Source organism: Perognathus longimembris, chromosome 1 (assembly GCF_023159225.1).
Source record: "Perognathus longimembris pacificus isolate PPM17 chromosome 1, ASM2315922v1, whole genome shotgun sequence".
Taxonomy (NCBI): Eukaryota; Metazoa; Chordata; class Mammalia; order Rodentia; family Heteromyidae; genus Perognathus; species Perognathus longimembris.
Window position 1 is genome coordinate 159,250,749 of NC_063161.1, and position 14,675 is coordinate 159,265,423.

The 14,675-nt window shown below is 49.9% G+C and overlaps 1 protein-coding gene across 2 annotated transcripts in view; it reads right to left on the reverse strand.

The window, feature by feature from the left end:
• The window catches only part of Ddx31 (DEAD-box helicase 31), a 66,238-nt gene that overhangs the window by 32,297 nt on the left and 19,266 nt on the right, over positions 1-14,675 (reverse strand). For both annotated transcript variants that reach the window (XM_048345521.1, XM_048345512.1), the window contains 6 exons: positions 13,927-14,046; positions 13,688-13,794; positions 12,359-12,594; positions 11,313-11,492; positions 7,679-7,738; positions 290-340 (listed from right to left, as the gene is read on the reverse strand). In XM_048345521.1, the coding sequence (XP_048201478.1) occupies positions 290-340; positions 7,679-7,738; positions 11,313-11,492; positions 12,359-12,594; positions 13,688-13,794; positions 13,927-14,046 (754 nt within the window). The remainder of the gene's footprint in view (positions 1-289; positions 341-7,678; positions 7,739-11,312; positions 11,493-12,358; positions 12,595-13,687; positions 13,795-13,926; positions 14,047-14,675) is intronic.

A 14,675-nucleotide genomic window follows, 5' to 3' on the forward strand; every position in this document is an offset into this window, starting at 1 on the left:
GAGGGCTCAGATAATGCCCTGTATTTTGGAGCTGTTGAAACTTTGGTCTGTCGCAGGAGTTACATCTGGGAGGCAGGAGAGGCTGCCACTTCCCGCCACAACTGCACACGGTGGCTGGGGCAGGTGGGCTGGGTCAGGAAAGATGTCAGGAGAGCTGTGCAGACAAGGCTGGCTGCCCGGTTACCAGGGCAACACCCAAGAGGGTAGCAACGATTCTACTTTAAGCCAGTGCATCTGCTCATGATCATATTCCTGCCTCAAGCCCATATCTTCACCACTGGAAAATTACCTGAACAATCCATGTGACTTGTGGGAGATCTAAGCCCCGAGCTGCAACATCCTTCAAAATAAGACAGAATATGGTTTAAGACAGTTTCTGAACTTTTATTTTTTTTGGGGGGGTGGGGGGTATTCATGGATACATTTGTAATATAAATTCTGAGGGAGGGCTTGTCCATCCTACAACATGTGCACACATACACAAACACACATGCACAGATAGCGCTATTTGCACACAATTTCAGGCAGCTCAGAGATGCACTGAATAAAGTCTACTGGTACTTAAAACTCTGACTTAGGACAGGTTCCTAAATCATACAGAGCCCTTTCATAACTCACTAAAAGAACACAATCTGCAGGGCAGCCCAAGAAGTTAAACTACAACTGTCAGTGTGTCATGGAAGAATTCTAAACACTTTGCTGGAAGTAATAGTACATGCCTGTACCCAGCACTCAGGAAACAGACAGGGCCTTGAGTTGAGATCAGCCTGGGCTGCATAGTGGGAGACTGTCTCAAAAGAAAAACAAAATCCAAAAAGTTTCTACTATGTTTTCACTAATTTACATCTTAACAGAAAAGCTACTTACAGAGCTGGAGCTTGCCTAGCTTATGCCCTGGGTTCCATCTCGCTAACATAAGTAAATGCCACTAACAATAAATGCACCGATGGATTACTACCCCAAGCCTTACCCATTAGCAATGCCTAACACAGCTCTGCACTTGCTTCTGGAATGTTCCTCCTCAAGGTGCTGACTCTGAAGGGAAACTGCAGAGCGTGTATGGAGGGCTGTCCCTGCCAGGCTCAGCAACCTGCTGCCCCTTCTGATGGCTAAGCCAGAACACAGGCCAAGCCAGTTCATCATTCCAGACACCTCACTATACATCAATGGAGATTATTTTTTCTTTTCAACTGGCCGCCCAGATCTCACAACAATCTGGCAGAGACTAGAAAATGAAATTTCCAGTCTTTAACAGTACTTTGAGCTCAGCATTAATCTCCAAGCGCAGCTGCCATGACAAGACGCCACCAGACAGCACTCCTAGGCACTTGCTCTGCACCACTTGCTGCATTTACCCTTTATCCGCAGTATCTTGAGTAACGCTCAGAACTATGACCCCGTGTGACAGGTGAAGAAACAAAATCCAGGGAGGGACGAACCTGTCAGGGGCCCAGCTAAGTGGAAAGAGGCCTCGGGTCAGGCCTGCTCTGCTCTCCCAAGGCCTGCTCTGCTCTCCCAAGGTCACGCTAGATCACACTGCACGCTGCCAACCGAGGGAGGGGCCTTGTCCTTCCAACACTGCTGGTGGGAACAAAAGTGGCACAGAACTCTGCGGCAGGGAGTTTGTAAGATCCAGCCAAGTTGCACATGCACCTGCCCTTCAATCCTGAGCAACCGCCCTTCTACAAAAACATACCACATTCTGCAAGGCTGGCTATTCCTTCAGTACTGTATGTGAGGAGACAGGCTGAATAACAGAGCTACACTCCAAATAAAGTGACATACAGCTATGAGAGGAACCAACATTCTTCTGTACTAAGAATCTCCGGGATGTACTCTATGTTACAGGGGTAGGAAATCATTTTCCTGCCAAGGGCCATTTGCATACTTATAACATCATTTTCAGGCCATAAAAAATTCTCAGTTCTGGCAGACAGCTGTGGGCAGTTGACAAGAAGCGCATATATATTCATAAGACCTGTCCTATGCCAAATGATGTCATGGGCCATTTGGGGTAAAGTTTGGAAAATACAAACATTTGCTTCTATTTCAAAGAGAAACTAGCAGAAGAAAAAAGCCCAGATCCTGTAACCATAGTTATCTACACACAGGGAAGAGCAGCCAAGTGGACAGGACGCACCCTTGTCTGCTGTAAGGAGTGTAAGGCAAGTATAACAGGAAATACAGTGGTCTCAGAAGAAAACCGCGACAAATGTGCTAGTCCAGCAGTGACGGGCCAGGCCCTCGAGTCTTTAGACTCCCTTACCTGGGAGGGAGCCCTGGCTGTTTACTGACTCACTAAGCCTTGGGAGATGGTCATTCTGGAGGAGTCCAGGTGTCTTCAGCAAACACTGCACTGACCCTCATGGTAGAGGCTTAGACACAATCTCAGCCAAGTGCAGGCTTCTTACAGCACCACAGCTGTCCAGGTGGCCTGTCCTGGAAGGTACTGCCGTGTTCCACCACTGGAGTCCACGGGGTCCCCAGCTCTGACATGAGGAGGCCACGTGAACACCCTCTGGGAAGCATTTTACTAAGGGCTTCAGCTTCCTCTGATGTGCCCCGTCTGTGCCAACTGTTACCGCGATGGCGGCAAGGGACAACTTTCTATCAACCCATCTATTTCACAGCTAAGAAATTCTTCTGTAAAGACCAGTTCCCCACCCCACCACTTCAAATAAAAAGGACCAATAAGGATTTGGATGCACAAGATTTTGTGAAAAATAACCCGAGGCCCATCTCTGTAAGGAGCCTGCTCCCCACCCCATCATCGTCCAATGCTCCCCCAGGGGGACACCTTCCCCTCAACCCAAGATCGGCTGGGGTTGAGTATGTATGTGAAGTTAATGTGTACGTGTGCCAAGCGCTCACAAAAATGTTTCTGGCAGCTTCTATGTGCTCTGAGAGCCTAAGGCAGGTGTTCTGGGGCTTGTAGCTTTGAGAACACAATTCAGGATGTTCTCTGTTTAAGGGGAGCAGGACTGGCTTTCCTACACTATCTGTCCACATCTTTACAAAAACTGCAAGCAGCTTGTTAAGAAATGATTCGTTGCATTTAAGGGCTCTGCAAATGAGAGAGACACACAGACAATGGGCTGGCTGCCTGAGCTTTGCAGACAGACTTAGTAACAAATTCAATACTCACTGGTTTAGTCTATTCCACCAGGAAACAGACAAAACAGGAAAACAGCATATGGCATTTGAGAATCTCTGAGTCCAAACATGCTGAAACCGTGAGGAAGCCCAAGCCCAGGCTGCTTTTGAGCACAAGAATCCCCTGCCTTAGCCCTGAGTGCGAGGATTACAGCAGGTGTACACAACCCAGCTATGGCTCCTCCTCGGGTAGGGTGGAGTATTCCTGGAAGCCACACACTGCTGCCACTCACGTCTTCTTGTCCGGGTTGAATCTCACCATTGCCTTGGACTGCTCTCAGCCCGGCTTCCAGAGAGGCAGGGGCGGCACAGCGCTGGTATAGAACGGGGAGCGCTGGCCCACCCACGCTGGTGGCACCAGGAGCAGGCCGATCTGCAAAGGCTGCCAGCCCTCCGCCCACCTATGGTGGCTCTAAGACCATACTGTCCACCACCTCAGGAGGTTGTGAAGAACACAGGCGGCAGAACGTGTGAACAACAGTCCAAGACCTCAGAATCCACAGTGTCCCATGGAAGTAAGAAGGGTGCAGGCAGTTTGGGGGTAGACTTCCTGCTCCTTTCAGCCCCTGGGCAGGGCCTGCAGAGAAGAGAAGCAGGCGAGGCCCCTAACTTTCTCCAAGGCCGTCAGCCGGCTGTACTAGATGAGCAGATAACTGACCTGCAAGGATTCAGTTCTCTGCCCTCTCTCTGCTCTTAGAACTTAAGTCTGACTGCACTCAATTTTATTCCTTTAACCTAATTAGGGCAAAAGAACCACTAAAGTCAGCTCTGAAAGACACTCACTTGTGAGGCCTTGCAGGCCGGGCTCGACAACTGGCTGGCTCCACGAGACCCAGGAGTACAGATGGAAGGCAGCTTGCTCAGGTGCCAGCCTGTCAGTTGGATTAAAATGACTCATTTATTTACCCAAGAACCTCACAAAGTGCTTTTACTAACAGGGAGAGGGGGCCTGCCGTCTCTCTGAGAAGGGACGCACAAACTCGCCTCTGACGCCTTCCCGGCCTGCCAAAAGTCATTACTGCCGTGTGTGGAAAGCCATCAGCAGGGTACAGGCCCCCGTTGTCCGGGTGACAGATTGGGCTGCGTAATCAGAGGAGGAAGGGGAGAGTACAGAAGCTGTCAGAGGCAAGAGATCTTGGCTGGAGCCGCCAAAAAACTGGCAACACGAGTTAGTGTAACTGAGTAAACATCAAACAATCTCCAAATGATCCTTCTACGAACACCAGTGAAATAAAGTGGAAAAGATAAACTTTACCTGAGAAGCACCCCGAGAGAAATGCAAAGAAGTCTACATCTGTTTGGGGCGCTGACTGACATTCTTGTGACTTCCAGCGCAGCTCCTTTGTCTCGTGGAGCCTGGCACGGTGGAAATTTCCCCAGGAGGAGAGGAAATTAAGAACGGCACAGACACAGCAGCGCGTTTCAAAACCGTGGAGGCAGCTCAGGGGACTTAGAGGAATCTCGAGACATGGGGTAGGAGCTGGACCTCGAGCCACATTGCAGGGGCCCCAGGACAGCAGTCCCAGCTCATTTCTGAGGTCACTGTATTCTACCCGACTGGGGAAAAGCAAGAACAAATATTCCAAGAGAAAGCCGACCACGGGGTGACCGGGAAACCCCACTGCAGCAGGGTCGACAAACAAGGGGCACTGAAGGCTAGTTTCTCCCTTTGGCTCAAGGTGAGTTTCTGCCCGGAAGCAAGAAGAAATACTATTTTGTAGACATCTGATTCCTTTGGTTTTCTAATTCCATTTGGGAAAACAGGTCTTGAACTTCCAACAAAATCTTTCCTCCTGATCCCCATACCCTCCTCGTCTTTTTTGCATACCTCATTTTCCAGAAGATGCGAAAACCACGCTGCCAAGGCAAAGAGGGTATCCTTTACAGACTGGTCTCCTGCCACCAGAGCCCTTCAGCTCTGTCTAAATGAATGCCCTCCCGCCCTGGCCCAGGTCCTCAGAGATCTGCCCAAAGTGACAAAAGGGCCCGCTTTTAAGATGCGTGTAATTAAGATGAACACGTACGCACCTAAGATGACAGGGCGGGCAGAAAACTGTTAGCACAGTGAAGGACACCGCAGGCTTTTGTGTGATTATATCACCATTTCCCTATTTTCTTTGGCCATCTGAAAAGGATCTTGGGGTGAAAAACTTAAGTGGCTAATGGTATGGCCTAAAGAGGGGAAGATCCCCACACAACAATGAACAACATGACTCCCCTTTGTCAAAAGCAGCCAGCTCGTCCAGGCTCTGCCTCGTCCTCATTAACGCCACGGAGGCTCCTGGAGAGCGTTCGGATAGCCTGGCAAGCAACAGGCGGCTTAAAAGGACACAGTGGCAGAAACGGCCCCACCTGAGCAGCATCTATCATGGCATGTGTGTCTCACACACCCTGTGGCTCTCAGATGCCAGAGGTGTTGAGCTCAAGCAAACAAATACGGCTGAAGTAGCAGAAATACTGAGGGCTAGGAAAGAACTCATCTCTTCTGCGGCTGTGTTCTGGCACAGAAAGAAGCCCTACCCAATCCTGATCCAGTAATCTTTACCTGGGAGCCCAGGAGGGCTGCACACTCATTGCACACTGGGGTAACCTGCGAGGCCAAAGGCCACGGCCAAGAGGCTGTGGGGAGATCAGATTGTGAGAGTGCTCGCTCTGCAGGGGGTCGGTTAAGGTGCTGTGCTCTGCCCAGAGTGGTCTGTCTAGGTGACTTTGTCAGCCAGATAGAACAAGGAAGGTGGTCATGTGCTTATAGCACCACTAAGAACTGCATCTCAGAGTGATCTTCTCCCCATCATAGCTACTGGAAATGTAACCCAAATCTACTCATGTCTGCGGAGCACAGAATCATCTGTAAACCAGTAATGCCAAGATCTTAAGGGTGAAAGGCATAATACTTGTTCCTATCCTAACCCAAATTCCGGCTGCTTTGTGTTTCCATAGAAAAAAATCTGTAGCATTTACTCTTTAGAGAACTCTAGATGGATGAAGAGGTAAGCCCTGCTTGGTCCTGAGGACCAAGCATCCTCTGATGGTTCTCAGCACGAAGCCCCTGGAGCCCCTTCTCTCCACCCAACCAGACCACAAATGCCGTGTGTCTACTGTGTGCAGGCTCTGGGTTAGACAGTAGGGTGGAACTGAGAACCAAATCCTAGTCCCTGGCACTCAGGATCTGGCATGATGACATCACAGCAGGTACAGCCATCAGTGAGAGATGCCACCTGCACCAGGGACGCCTGCCCGGGAAGAACTGGGGTTAGAGTTCATTTTCTGGGAAAGTGAAGGAAAGCTGAGATCTAAGTGAGGGTCAGCCAACGTCGGGGTAGGTTTTTCAGAAGGAAGAGCATGTACAAAGGCTCAGGCTAGAAAGGCCTGAGAAAGACATTTAAGGGGAACTGAAAGAGGGACTTGTTGAGCTCCTGACTAGAAAGCAAGAAGGAAGTGGGGTGAGAGGCAACAGGTAGGTGTCGAGTTGAAGAACATCACTGCTGAAGACAAACAGATATTTGGATTCCATCTTTACATATGGGTTCAGCACAAACACAAGTGCCTGGCTGGAAGGCTGGCTTCACCAAGGGAAGGGCTGCCTGCTGAGCTGCCAGTCTCCTTAGGAGGCAAGTATTCCAGAGTAGACTATCCTCAGAGCTGAACGGTGCCTCATCAGCCGGGCTCCCGTCACAGGGATAAGCCGGCTTCCAGGCAGGCCTTCCTGTGGAACAGCCTATGTGCACACACACACACTCACGCATACACACACAGCTCACCTGACCCATAAACTCAAGTCTTGGCTACCTTTAAAACTAAACGTGTAGCAGTGCCTTAAGGAGCAGCTCTATTAAATGAGGCATCCAGACGGCAAAGTCCTTGTTTCTGTGGTTTCGTGACTGCGTATACAGGAGTGTCTGCAGTAACTCTTTGGGCTTAAGTGACGTCATACAAGTGGCACAGGCAGAAGATAGTGTTAACTGGGGAGGGGGCAACTGTGGTGGTGGGGAGGCCACTGAAGGGTGAGCTTTCAATCTTGAAAGAGCACCAGGAATGTGCACTCAAGGTCAGAGGTGTGATGACGAAGCCACGGTGGGAGACGGCAGAGACTGAGGCCGAGTGAACTGGCCCTGAAAACTGCAGGGCCAGCGATAAACAGACACCCCAGCGCAGCTGCCTTCCTTTAGGGTGAACACAGGCAAGCAGGGTCATTTTGTAGTGGAAAGACTTTCTCAGCTCTAATTACTCCCGATAGCTGTAATTTACAAGTTTTTGGTGGCTAGAAACTGCTAAGATTCACACCTTTTCAGACTAACAGCTGCCACTATTAGTGAGCAAATTGCCAAGTCTTCGGAACAGTGGCAGCCGGCTCTGTGTGGCAGGCAAGTGACAAGCCAGCGGTGTGGCGAAATCAGCCACACCACTGGACCCTAGTATTGCAGCTCTCTGGGGGGCTAGACACAGGACAGTGTCAAGAGACTGGACATGACGAGCACCACTGCAGGAAGCAACCTTCGGGTGGAGAAGCGCAATGGATACATACCGTGCACAGGAGGACACCTGTTTTGGAACGGGAGAATTCTTGAAACACCGCTGTTCTCTCCTGCAAAAACAAGGTGAAAAAGGGCCTTACAGACTGAGATAACTGGCAAGGTAGGCTTAGATTTCCACGGCCTTCCTGTTTTTCTGTTGCACTAGCTGCTTTCAGGTATAGGATGGCCTGACAGCAAAGAGGACTGTGCTTATGGACTGGACCCTGGAGATGACGGCAAAGCAGCAGCGTTCTCACCATAGAAAGTTTCAACCATTCAACACAGCTGAGGCATCTTGCTCACAAATGGCTCCTAACAGGAGCCGGGACGTGGCCCCGCCCGCATTACAAGTGGTTGAGGGGAATGAAGCAGCATCAACTCTCCGTACAGGGCAGAAATTTTAATTTGTTTTTTTTTTTAAAGTTATTATTACTTTGTGCCAGTACTGGGGCTTAAACTCAAAGTCTGAGCACCGTCCTTTAACATTTTTGCTTAAAGCTGGTGCTCTATTACTTGAGCCATACCTCTACTGCCAGCTTTTTGCTGGTTAATTAACCCTAAGAGTCTCCTGGGCTTTTCTGCCTGGGCTGGCTGTGAATGGTGATCCTCAGATCTCAGACTTCTGAGTAGTTAGGATTATAGGCATGAACCACTAATGCCCAGCTACTAAACTTAAGTGTCTGTGTGTGTGTGTATACGCGCACACACACAAATGAAATGAAATCCTATACATCTGCTTTATTAAAATGACATTCAGCTGTAGAACAAGTACACTTGAGTTAAAGGAAGAATATAAAATTCTCCCACCACCAAGGCAAATCTCCACTGGTAGCAACACCCTGGTGTTTCCCAAGCCCTCCTCTGTGTACCAGGACCAAATACAGTGACCTACTACGTGTATTCGAGTAATGTGCTTTTATTATCTATTAATTGAACACAAGCACCTTTTCATGCCAATAACCACTCAAAGACCACAGCACGCTGTGGTGAAATGGGGTTCAACTATGACCAATGTCCTCCTACTGGCAACTGGTCTTGTCTCCATCTCTCTCTATTACAACCAGTATAGTGCTGACACGAGCACCTCTCACGTCAGTCCTGAAGCTTGAACTCAAGGCCTACGCACTGTCCCTGAGCTTGCTTGCTTTTTTCTCAAGGCTAATGATCTACCACTTGAGCCCAGCTCTACTTCTGGCTTTTTTTTGGGGGGGGGGGGGGCGGGAGGAGTAATTATAAGTCTCACGGACTTTCCTGCCTGGCCTGGCTTTCAAACACGAACCATATATATATCCTTTTTTTTTTGGCCAGTTCAGGGGCTTTAACTCTGGGTCTGATGTTGTCCCTAAGCTTCTTTTGCTCAAGGCAAGCACTCTACCACTTGAGCCATAGTGCCACTTCTGGCTCTTTTTGAGTAGTTTATTGGAGGTAAGAGTCTCATGGAGTTTCTTGCCCAGGCTGGCTTTGAACCGTGATCCTCAGATCTCAGTCTCCTGAGTAGGATTACAAGCGTGAGCCACCAGTACCCAACTTACTAGGTACTTTCGGGGGGGGGGGGGTGTTCAATGGTGGGGCTTGAGCTGGGGGCCTGTCCCTGAGCTCTTTTGCTTAAGGCTGGCACTCTCCCACTTTGGGGCACAGCACCACTTCAGGTTTTCTGGTGGTTAATAGGAGATAGGAGTCTCATGGATTTTCCTGCCTGGGATGGCTTTGAAGTGCGATCTTCAGCTCTCAGCCTCCTGAGTAGCTAGGATTACAGGCCTGAGTCATGGTGCCTGGCTCCTATGTACATTTTTCACTGCTCCCTGGCCAGGCACCACTGAAGTGTGCTTATTATAGTACTGCCAGCACGGAAGACCAGTCAGCGGCAAACAGAGAATCGAATGATTAAAAACTGGAAAGACAAAAAAGCAAGATCTCCCCTTTCACTCTGGTACAGCCTACACCCTCGGACATCTTTCTGATCGCTCACCTGCATCTGTCACGTGACTGGAAGTCTGGAGCCACCTAGATTAGTATAGTGAACAGAGACAGTTGCCACTAATCTTTACCAAAAGCTTGTTTTTCACATTTGCACTGTCCAGCCCACAAAAAATCCTGTGAGAAGCACACTGGAAATGGGCAATGGTTTCAGTGTAATCTGAGAAGACACGTAACCCCGGTACTTAGGCAAGGAGAGGCAGAGATGCTATCTTCTGCTTTCTCTCCTGGCTCATGAGGAGGCAGTGAAGGCTAAATGCTAATATTGCTAAACCACAAATAAGCCACACTATTCCTAAGAGATTAAAGCTACACCAGGCCACACCACCATCATCCCCATGAGATCACGTAACCAGAGACTCCTTTCCACGATCTATTAACACTCCTAGGCTTCCAAGTCCATGGCCAGCGCCATCATCTTCAGACCGCCCTGTAGAACGGCTCAGATGAACAAAGACAGCTCTATCACCCTAGACCAGCCCCACAGAACAGCTCAGGTGAACAAAGACAGCTCCATCACCCTAGACCAGCCCCACAGAACAGCTCAGGTGAACAAAGACAGCTCCATCACCCTAGACCAGCCCCACAGAACGGCTCAGGTGAACAAAGACCCAGAGGATCCAAGAGTTTAAAAACAAAACCCCATCCCATAAACTTCACTAAAGAATGAAACTAACAAATTCACATGAATCAGGGAGATGAAGGTAAAAGTCAACAAATAATATTCTCTTCTCTGTAGGCTAGGAGCAAATAAGCTGTGATCGGGAGTGACCTAGAGCAAGGCCACCTTCCGCTCAGGGGTTTCTAAAACAAAAGAGCGCGAAGAAAACAAGAAGGGCTGGACATGTTTAGGACCAGTCAGACAGGAGTCTTTTTTTTTTTTTTTTTTAGCTCTAAAAGAGTCGTCTAGTCCTAGACCATCTTCCTCCGATTCTTCCTAGTCTTCCAGGCTGCCTGGTAACCTCTCTTTGAGGACAAGGTGGCTATTTCCAAGCTGCTGGTCCTTGCTTTCCAAGTCCCAGCAGGAACCCGCACCGCCATGCTCCACGCGCCCCTCCACGGATGGCCTCATTAGCAGCCGTGGAATGAGACCTGTAGGCAAATACTAAAAAGTAGGCGGAAGGGGTTCTCTTCCTCAGGAACACAAACCTTACTGTGACCAGGAAGAACTGGGACCCGGAGCTTGCTGGTGCGCGGTACCCTCTCCCAACCCAAAGTGCTCAGAGAGCAGCGCTGTGTCTTGTTGACAATGACAGCAGTCGCGCTCAGCAGTACCATATGGGATCCACAATTTAGCTCCATTAATGCTCTTAATTTGAAGACATCAAGCCCTAATTACACACTGGGTACTAAAAAGGCAAAACCCTTCCCTGGTGCCAGCTACTTAGTGGTACTGTTGCCGTAACAGCTGGCTGAGGTAGACGCAGGCCAAACTGGGCCTGTGAGCTCCCGGGAGGGAGAGGCCGGCTCCGGAGCAGGAGCAAGCGGGAACAATAGGGCCCCCGTCCACCCAGCAGGGAGGGTCTTCTGGCCCCAGTGGTTCCCTCCCAGTTTCGGCTAGTTCTCCCGGGGCAGTGGAGTGTGTGAGGGACACAGGGTGTGCGAGCGTGGAGGACGAGTTTCCATTTCCACCCAGGGCCCAGTGCCACGTGGGAGGGGAGTGCTCACCTCCTGCTCCATGCTGCCGTGCAGCCGCAGGAATTTTAATCTCGAGGAGGCAGATGGCAACCGCCCCGCTGCGGCCGGGGCTCTGGAGCTGCTGAGCAGGGTGTGGAGGAAGAGGCTGTAGTGGAACTCCACCAGCTCGCAGCTCGAGAAAAAGACAATCATCTTCTGGTCCTTTTCAAACTGTACGGACACAAAGGGGAAAAGCAAGCAGACCACTTGAAGCTAGAGTGACTCCAAAATGAGTTATTTCTCTAAAGTACATGTTCACGCGCTCTGATTTGGAGACATGGGTGACACCGCTTTGAATTATTAAAAAAGAGAATAGCAACATCTATATTCCACTGTGCAAACACCACAGGAAAAGAAAAAGACACAGTTCTAATCTCAAACAGAAAACCAAATGTCTTCCAGGTGTTAGCCCTGCCTTAGCTGTCCTTTCCTTCACTCTGGGCTGGCTACCTGCCACGGTGCCTGGCATGGTCCTTTGCAGAAGTGATGCGTCTTGAAGCTTCACCCTCGAGCCCTAAAACCTACCATCTTCCCACGTGTCCACACATTGTCTCATGAACCTGGCACATACAGATACCAACACTAGGATTTGTCAAGAATACTAAGCACAGGGCTGGGGATATAGCCTAGTGGCAAGAGTGCCTGCCTCGGATACACGAGGCCCTAGGTTCGATTCCCCAGCACCACATATACAGAAAACGGCCAGAAGCGGCGCTGTGGCTCAAGTGGCGGAGTGCTAGCCTTGAGCGGGAAGAAGCCAGGGACAGTGCTCAGGCCCTGAGTCCAAGGCCCAGGACTGGCCAAAAAAAAAAAAAAAAGAATACTAAGCACAAACCCCTGCACTTGCCTCACGTCTTGCACGCTGCCACCTGGGTCAACCTTCGCCTGAAAACGGTCTCAAGGGCTGCGCGAATGTCAGGTCTCTGAGACTATCCTAGCCCTCAGATGCTTTCGCGTGATTCTGGAGCTTCTAACTAAATGGCTACGTATTAACGTCTGCATCCGCGGGCCGGGCCAGGTCTAGGCTGCAGTCCTACCTCGCATTTCTGAAGAACAAAGGCCGCCAGGCAGACCAGCCGCAGTTTGCTGGGAACCAGTGTCACGTGCTGGTCGAGGCTCTCGGGTATGGCGAAGCTGCCTCCCCCATCGCGGGCCTGAGGAGGGATGGCTTCAGGGACGACTTTGCCCTCTCGGTTACACTGCTCGTGGCTTCTTTCCAGGACAGAAACACTGACTGGATTGTGCAAACTGATGTCAGCTAGCCGTGTTACGCCTTGGATAACAAGTGAAAAGAACAAAGGAAGTTGGTGACATGTGTACACTGCTAGAGCACCCACCCGAGTGGAATGTGAGGATGTCCCAGCACAGAGTGGCCCGTTGCCACGCTGGTAGAGGAGAACACAGCCTAATGACCCCGTGATCTGAAACTGCCTACCCATCCCAAAGGACATCCCCACCCGCGCATGCCCACTTCCACCCTCCAGAAGAATGTTCTGGTCAAGTGACAAAGCACTGGATTAAAACGGCTTCCCACAGGCATCTGGACACAGGCCTTCTCAGGGCCTTCCTTCTGTGGCCTGGCAAATCAGGTAAACCAAACAGAAGGCCGTGGAAGCGAGCGTGCAGTCTACACAATGACTCTTGCACAGCGAGGTGGCTAAGTGGAACTGTTTTCCAAGCCTTCATTTTCCCATCCATAAAACAGCTAAGAGGGGCTGGGAATGTGGCCAAGTGGCAAGAGTGCTTGCCTCGTATACACGAAGCCCTGGGTTCAATTCCTCAGCACCACATTTATAGAAAAAACCAGAAGTGGCGCTGTGGCTCAAGTGGCAGAGTGCTAGCCTTGGGCAAAAAGAAGCCAGGGACAGTGCTCAGGCCCTGATTTCAAGGCCCAGGACTGGAAAAAACAAAACAAAACAAAAAAGAGCTAAGAATTTCCATGACCTGAGTGTGGGAGTCAGAAAGGAGCCACACCACATTGTCAATGAGGAGAAAAGTGACACGGAAAGGAGACCCCATCCTGACAGCCAGGGCTCTGCTCTCTCTGAGCTGCACCTCAAAAGAAACCTCATGACAAAGCAGGGCAGGTACTGGTAGCTCAGACCTATAATCCTAGCTACTCAGGAGGCTGAGATCTGAGGTCAGAGTTCAAAGACAGCCCAGGCAGGTAAGTGCATGAGACTGATTTCCAATTAATCACCAAAATGCTGAAAGTGGAGCTGTGGCTCAAGTGGCAGAGTGCCAGCCTTGAGTGCAGAAAGCTAAGGGCAAACGCCCAGGCCCTGAGTTCAGGCCCCAGCAATGGCGTGCGTCTGTCTCTCTCTCTCTCTCAAACACACACAAAGAAGGAAGCCCGTCTTCGTCACCTTCTGTGAGCGTTGCTGACAGTAAGACATTCTGCCGCTTCTGGCACTCAGCATTGACAGCATTGAGTATCACTGTGATGTCCTTCTCAAAACCCAAATCCAAGATCCTGGAATTGCGAGAAAAGAACTAGCATCATCTATATGGAGAACAAATGTGACGCTAAGGGGCTTCAGCGGGTGCCACCAAGATGGCAGACAGCCCCTTCTCCCACATGCCCCGCCCCCCAGATAAGCCTCACCTGTCTGCTTCATCCAAAACCAGCCACTGGATCCGGCTAAAATGAATGTTCTTTGTGGATTTTATATGATCCACTAGACGTCCAGGAGTCGAGATAAGGATATTTATTCCTTTACGAAGTCTGTTTAAAATTATATATTGTAAGAGGAAGTAAATCAACCAGGGCTACAGAAAACACAGAAAAAAGGCAAAGGAGCTGGTCATCTGGTATACTGCCTGAAATCAGGGCAAACAAGGGAAGCTACCTGAAGACACACCTGAGCCTGTTTCCCTCTCAGAATGGTATTAAGATCTAAAATTATAGTTTTCGCTCTCTGAGAAAACTTTGGAAGGACTCAACTGTGTCATTCAATGTTCTTCATCAGACTAGTAGATCCTCTAGAATGTTTTAGATAAATGGTCATTTAGCCAGACTTCTGTGCCCGGGAGCCTCCTATAGCAGTGAGCTAATCTATGCACTGTGCTAAAATTGCTACAATGGTTTTCCTTTCTCTTCCTCTTGTTTTTTTCCTTTGTTGTAGTCCACTCTACCACTTGAGCCATACCTCCAATCCTGAGTTTCGCTGATTATTTTGGATGGGAGGCTTGCAAACGTCTTTGCCTACAGTGGCCGTGGGCAGCAATCCTCCAGGTCGCAGCCTCCTGAGCAGTTACGATTAGACGGCACAAGCCACTGGCACCTGCCTAAAAATTTTTTTTTTTTTTTTTGGCCAGTCCTGGGGCTTGGACTCAGGGCCTGAGCACTGTCCC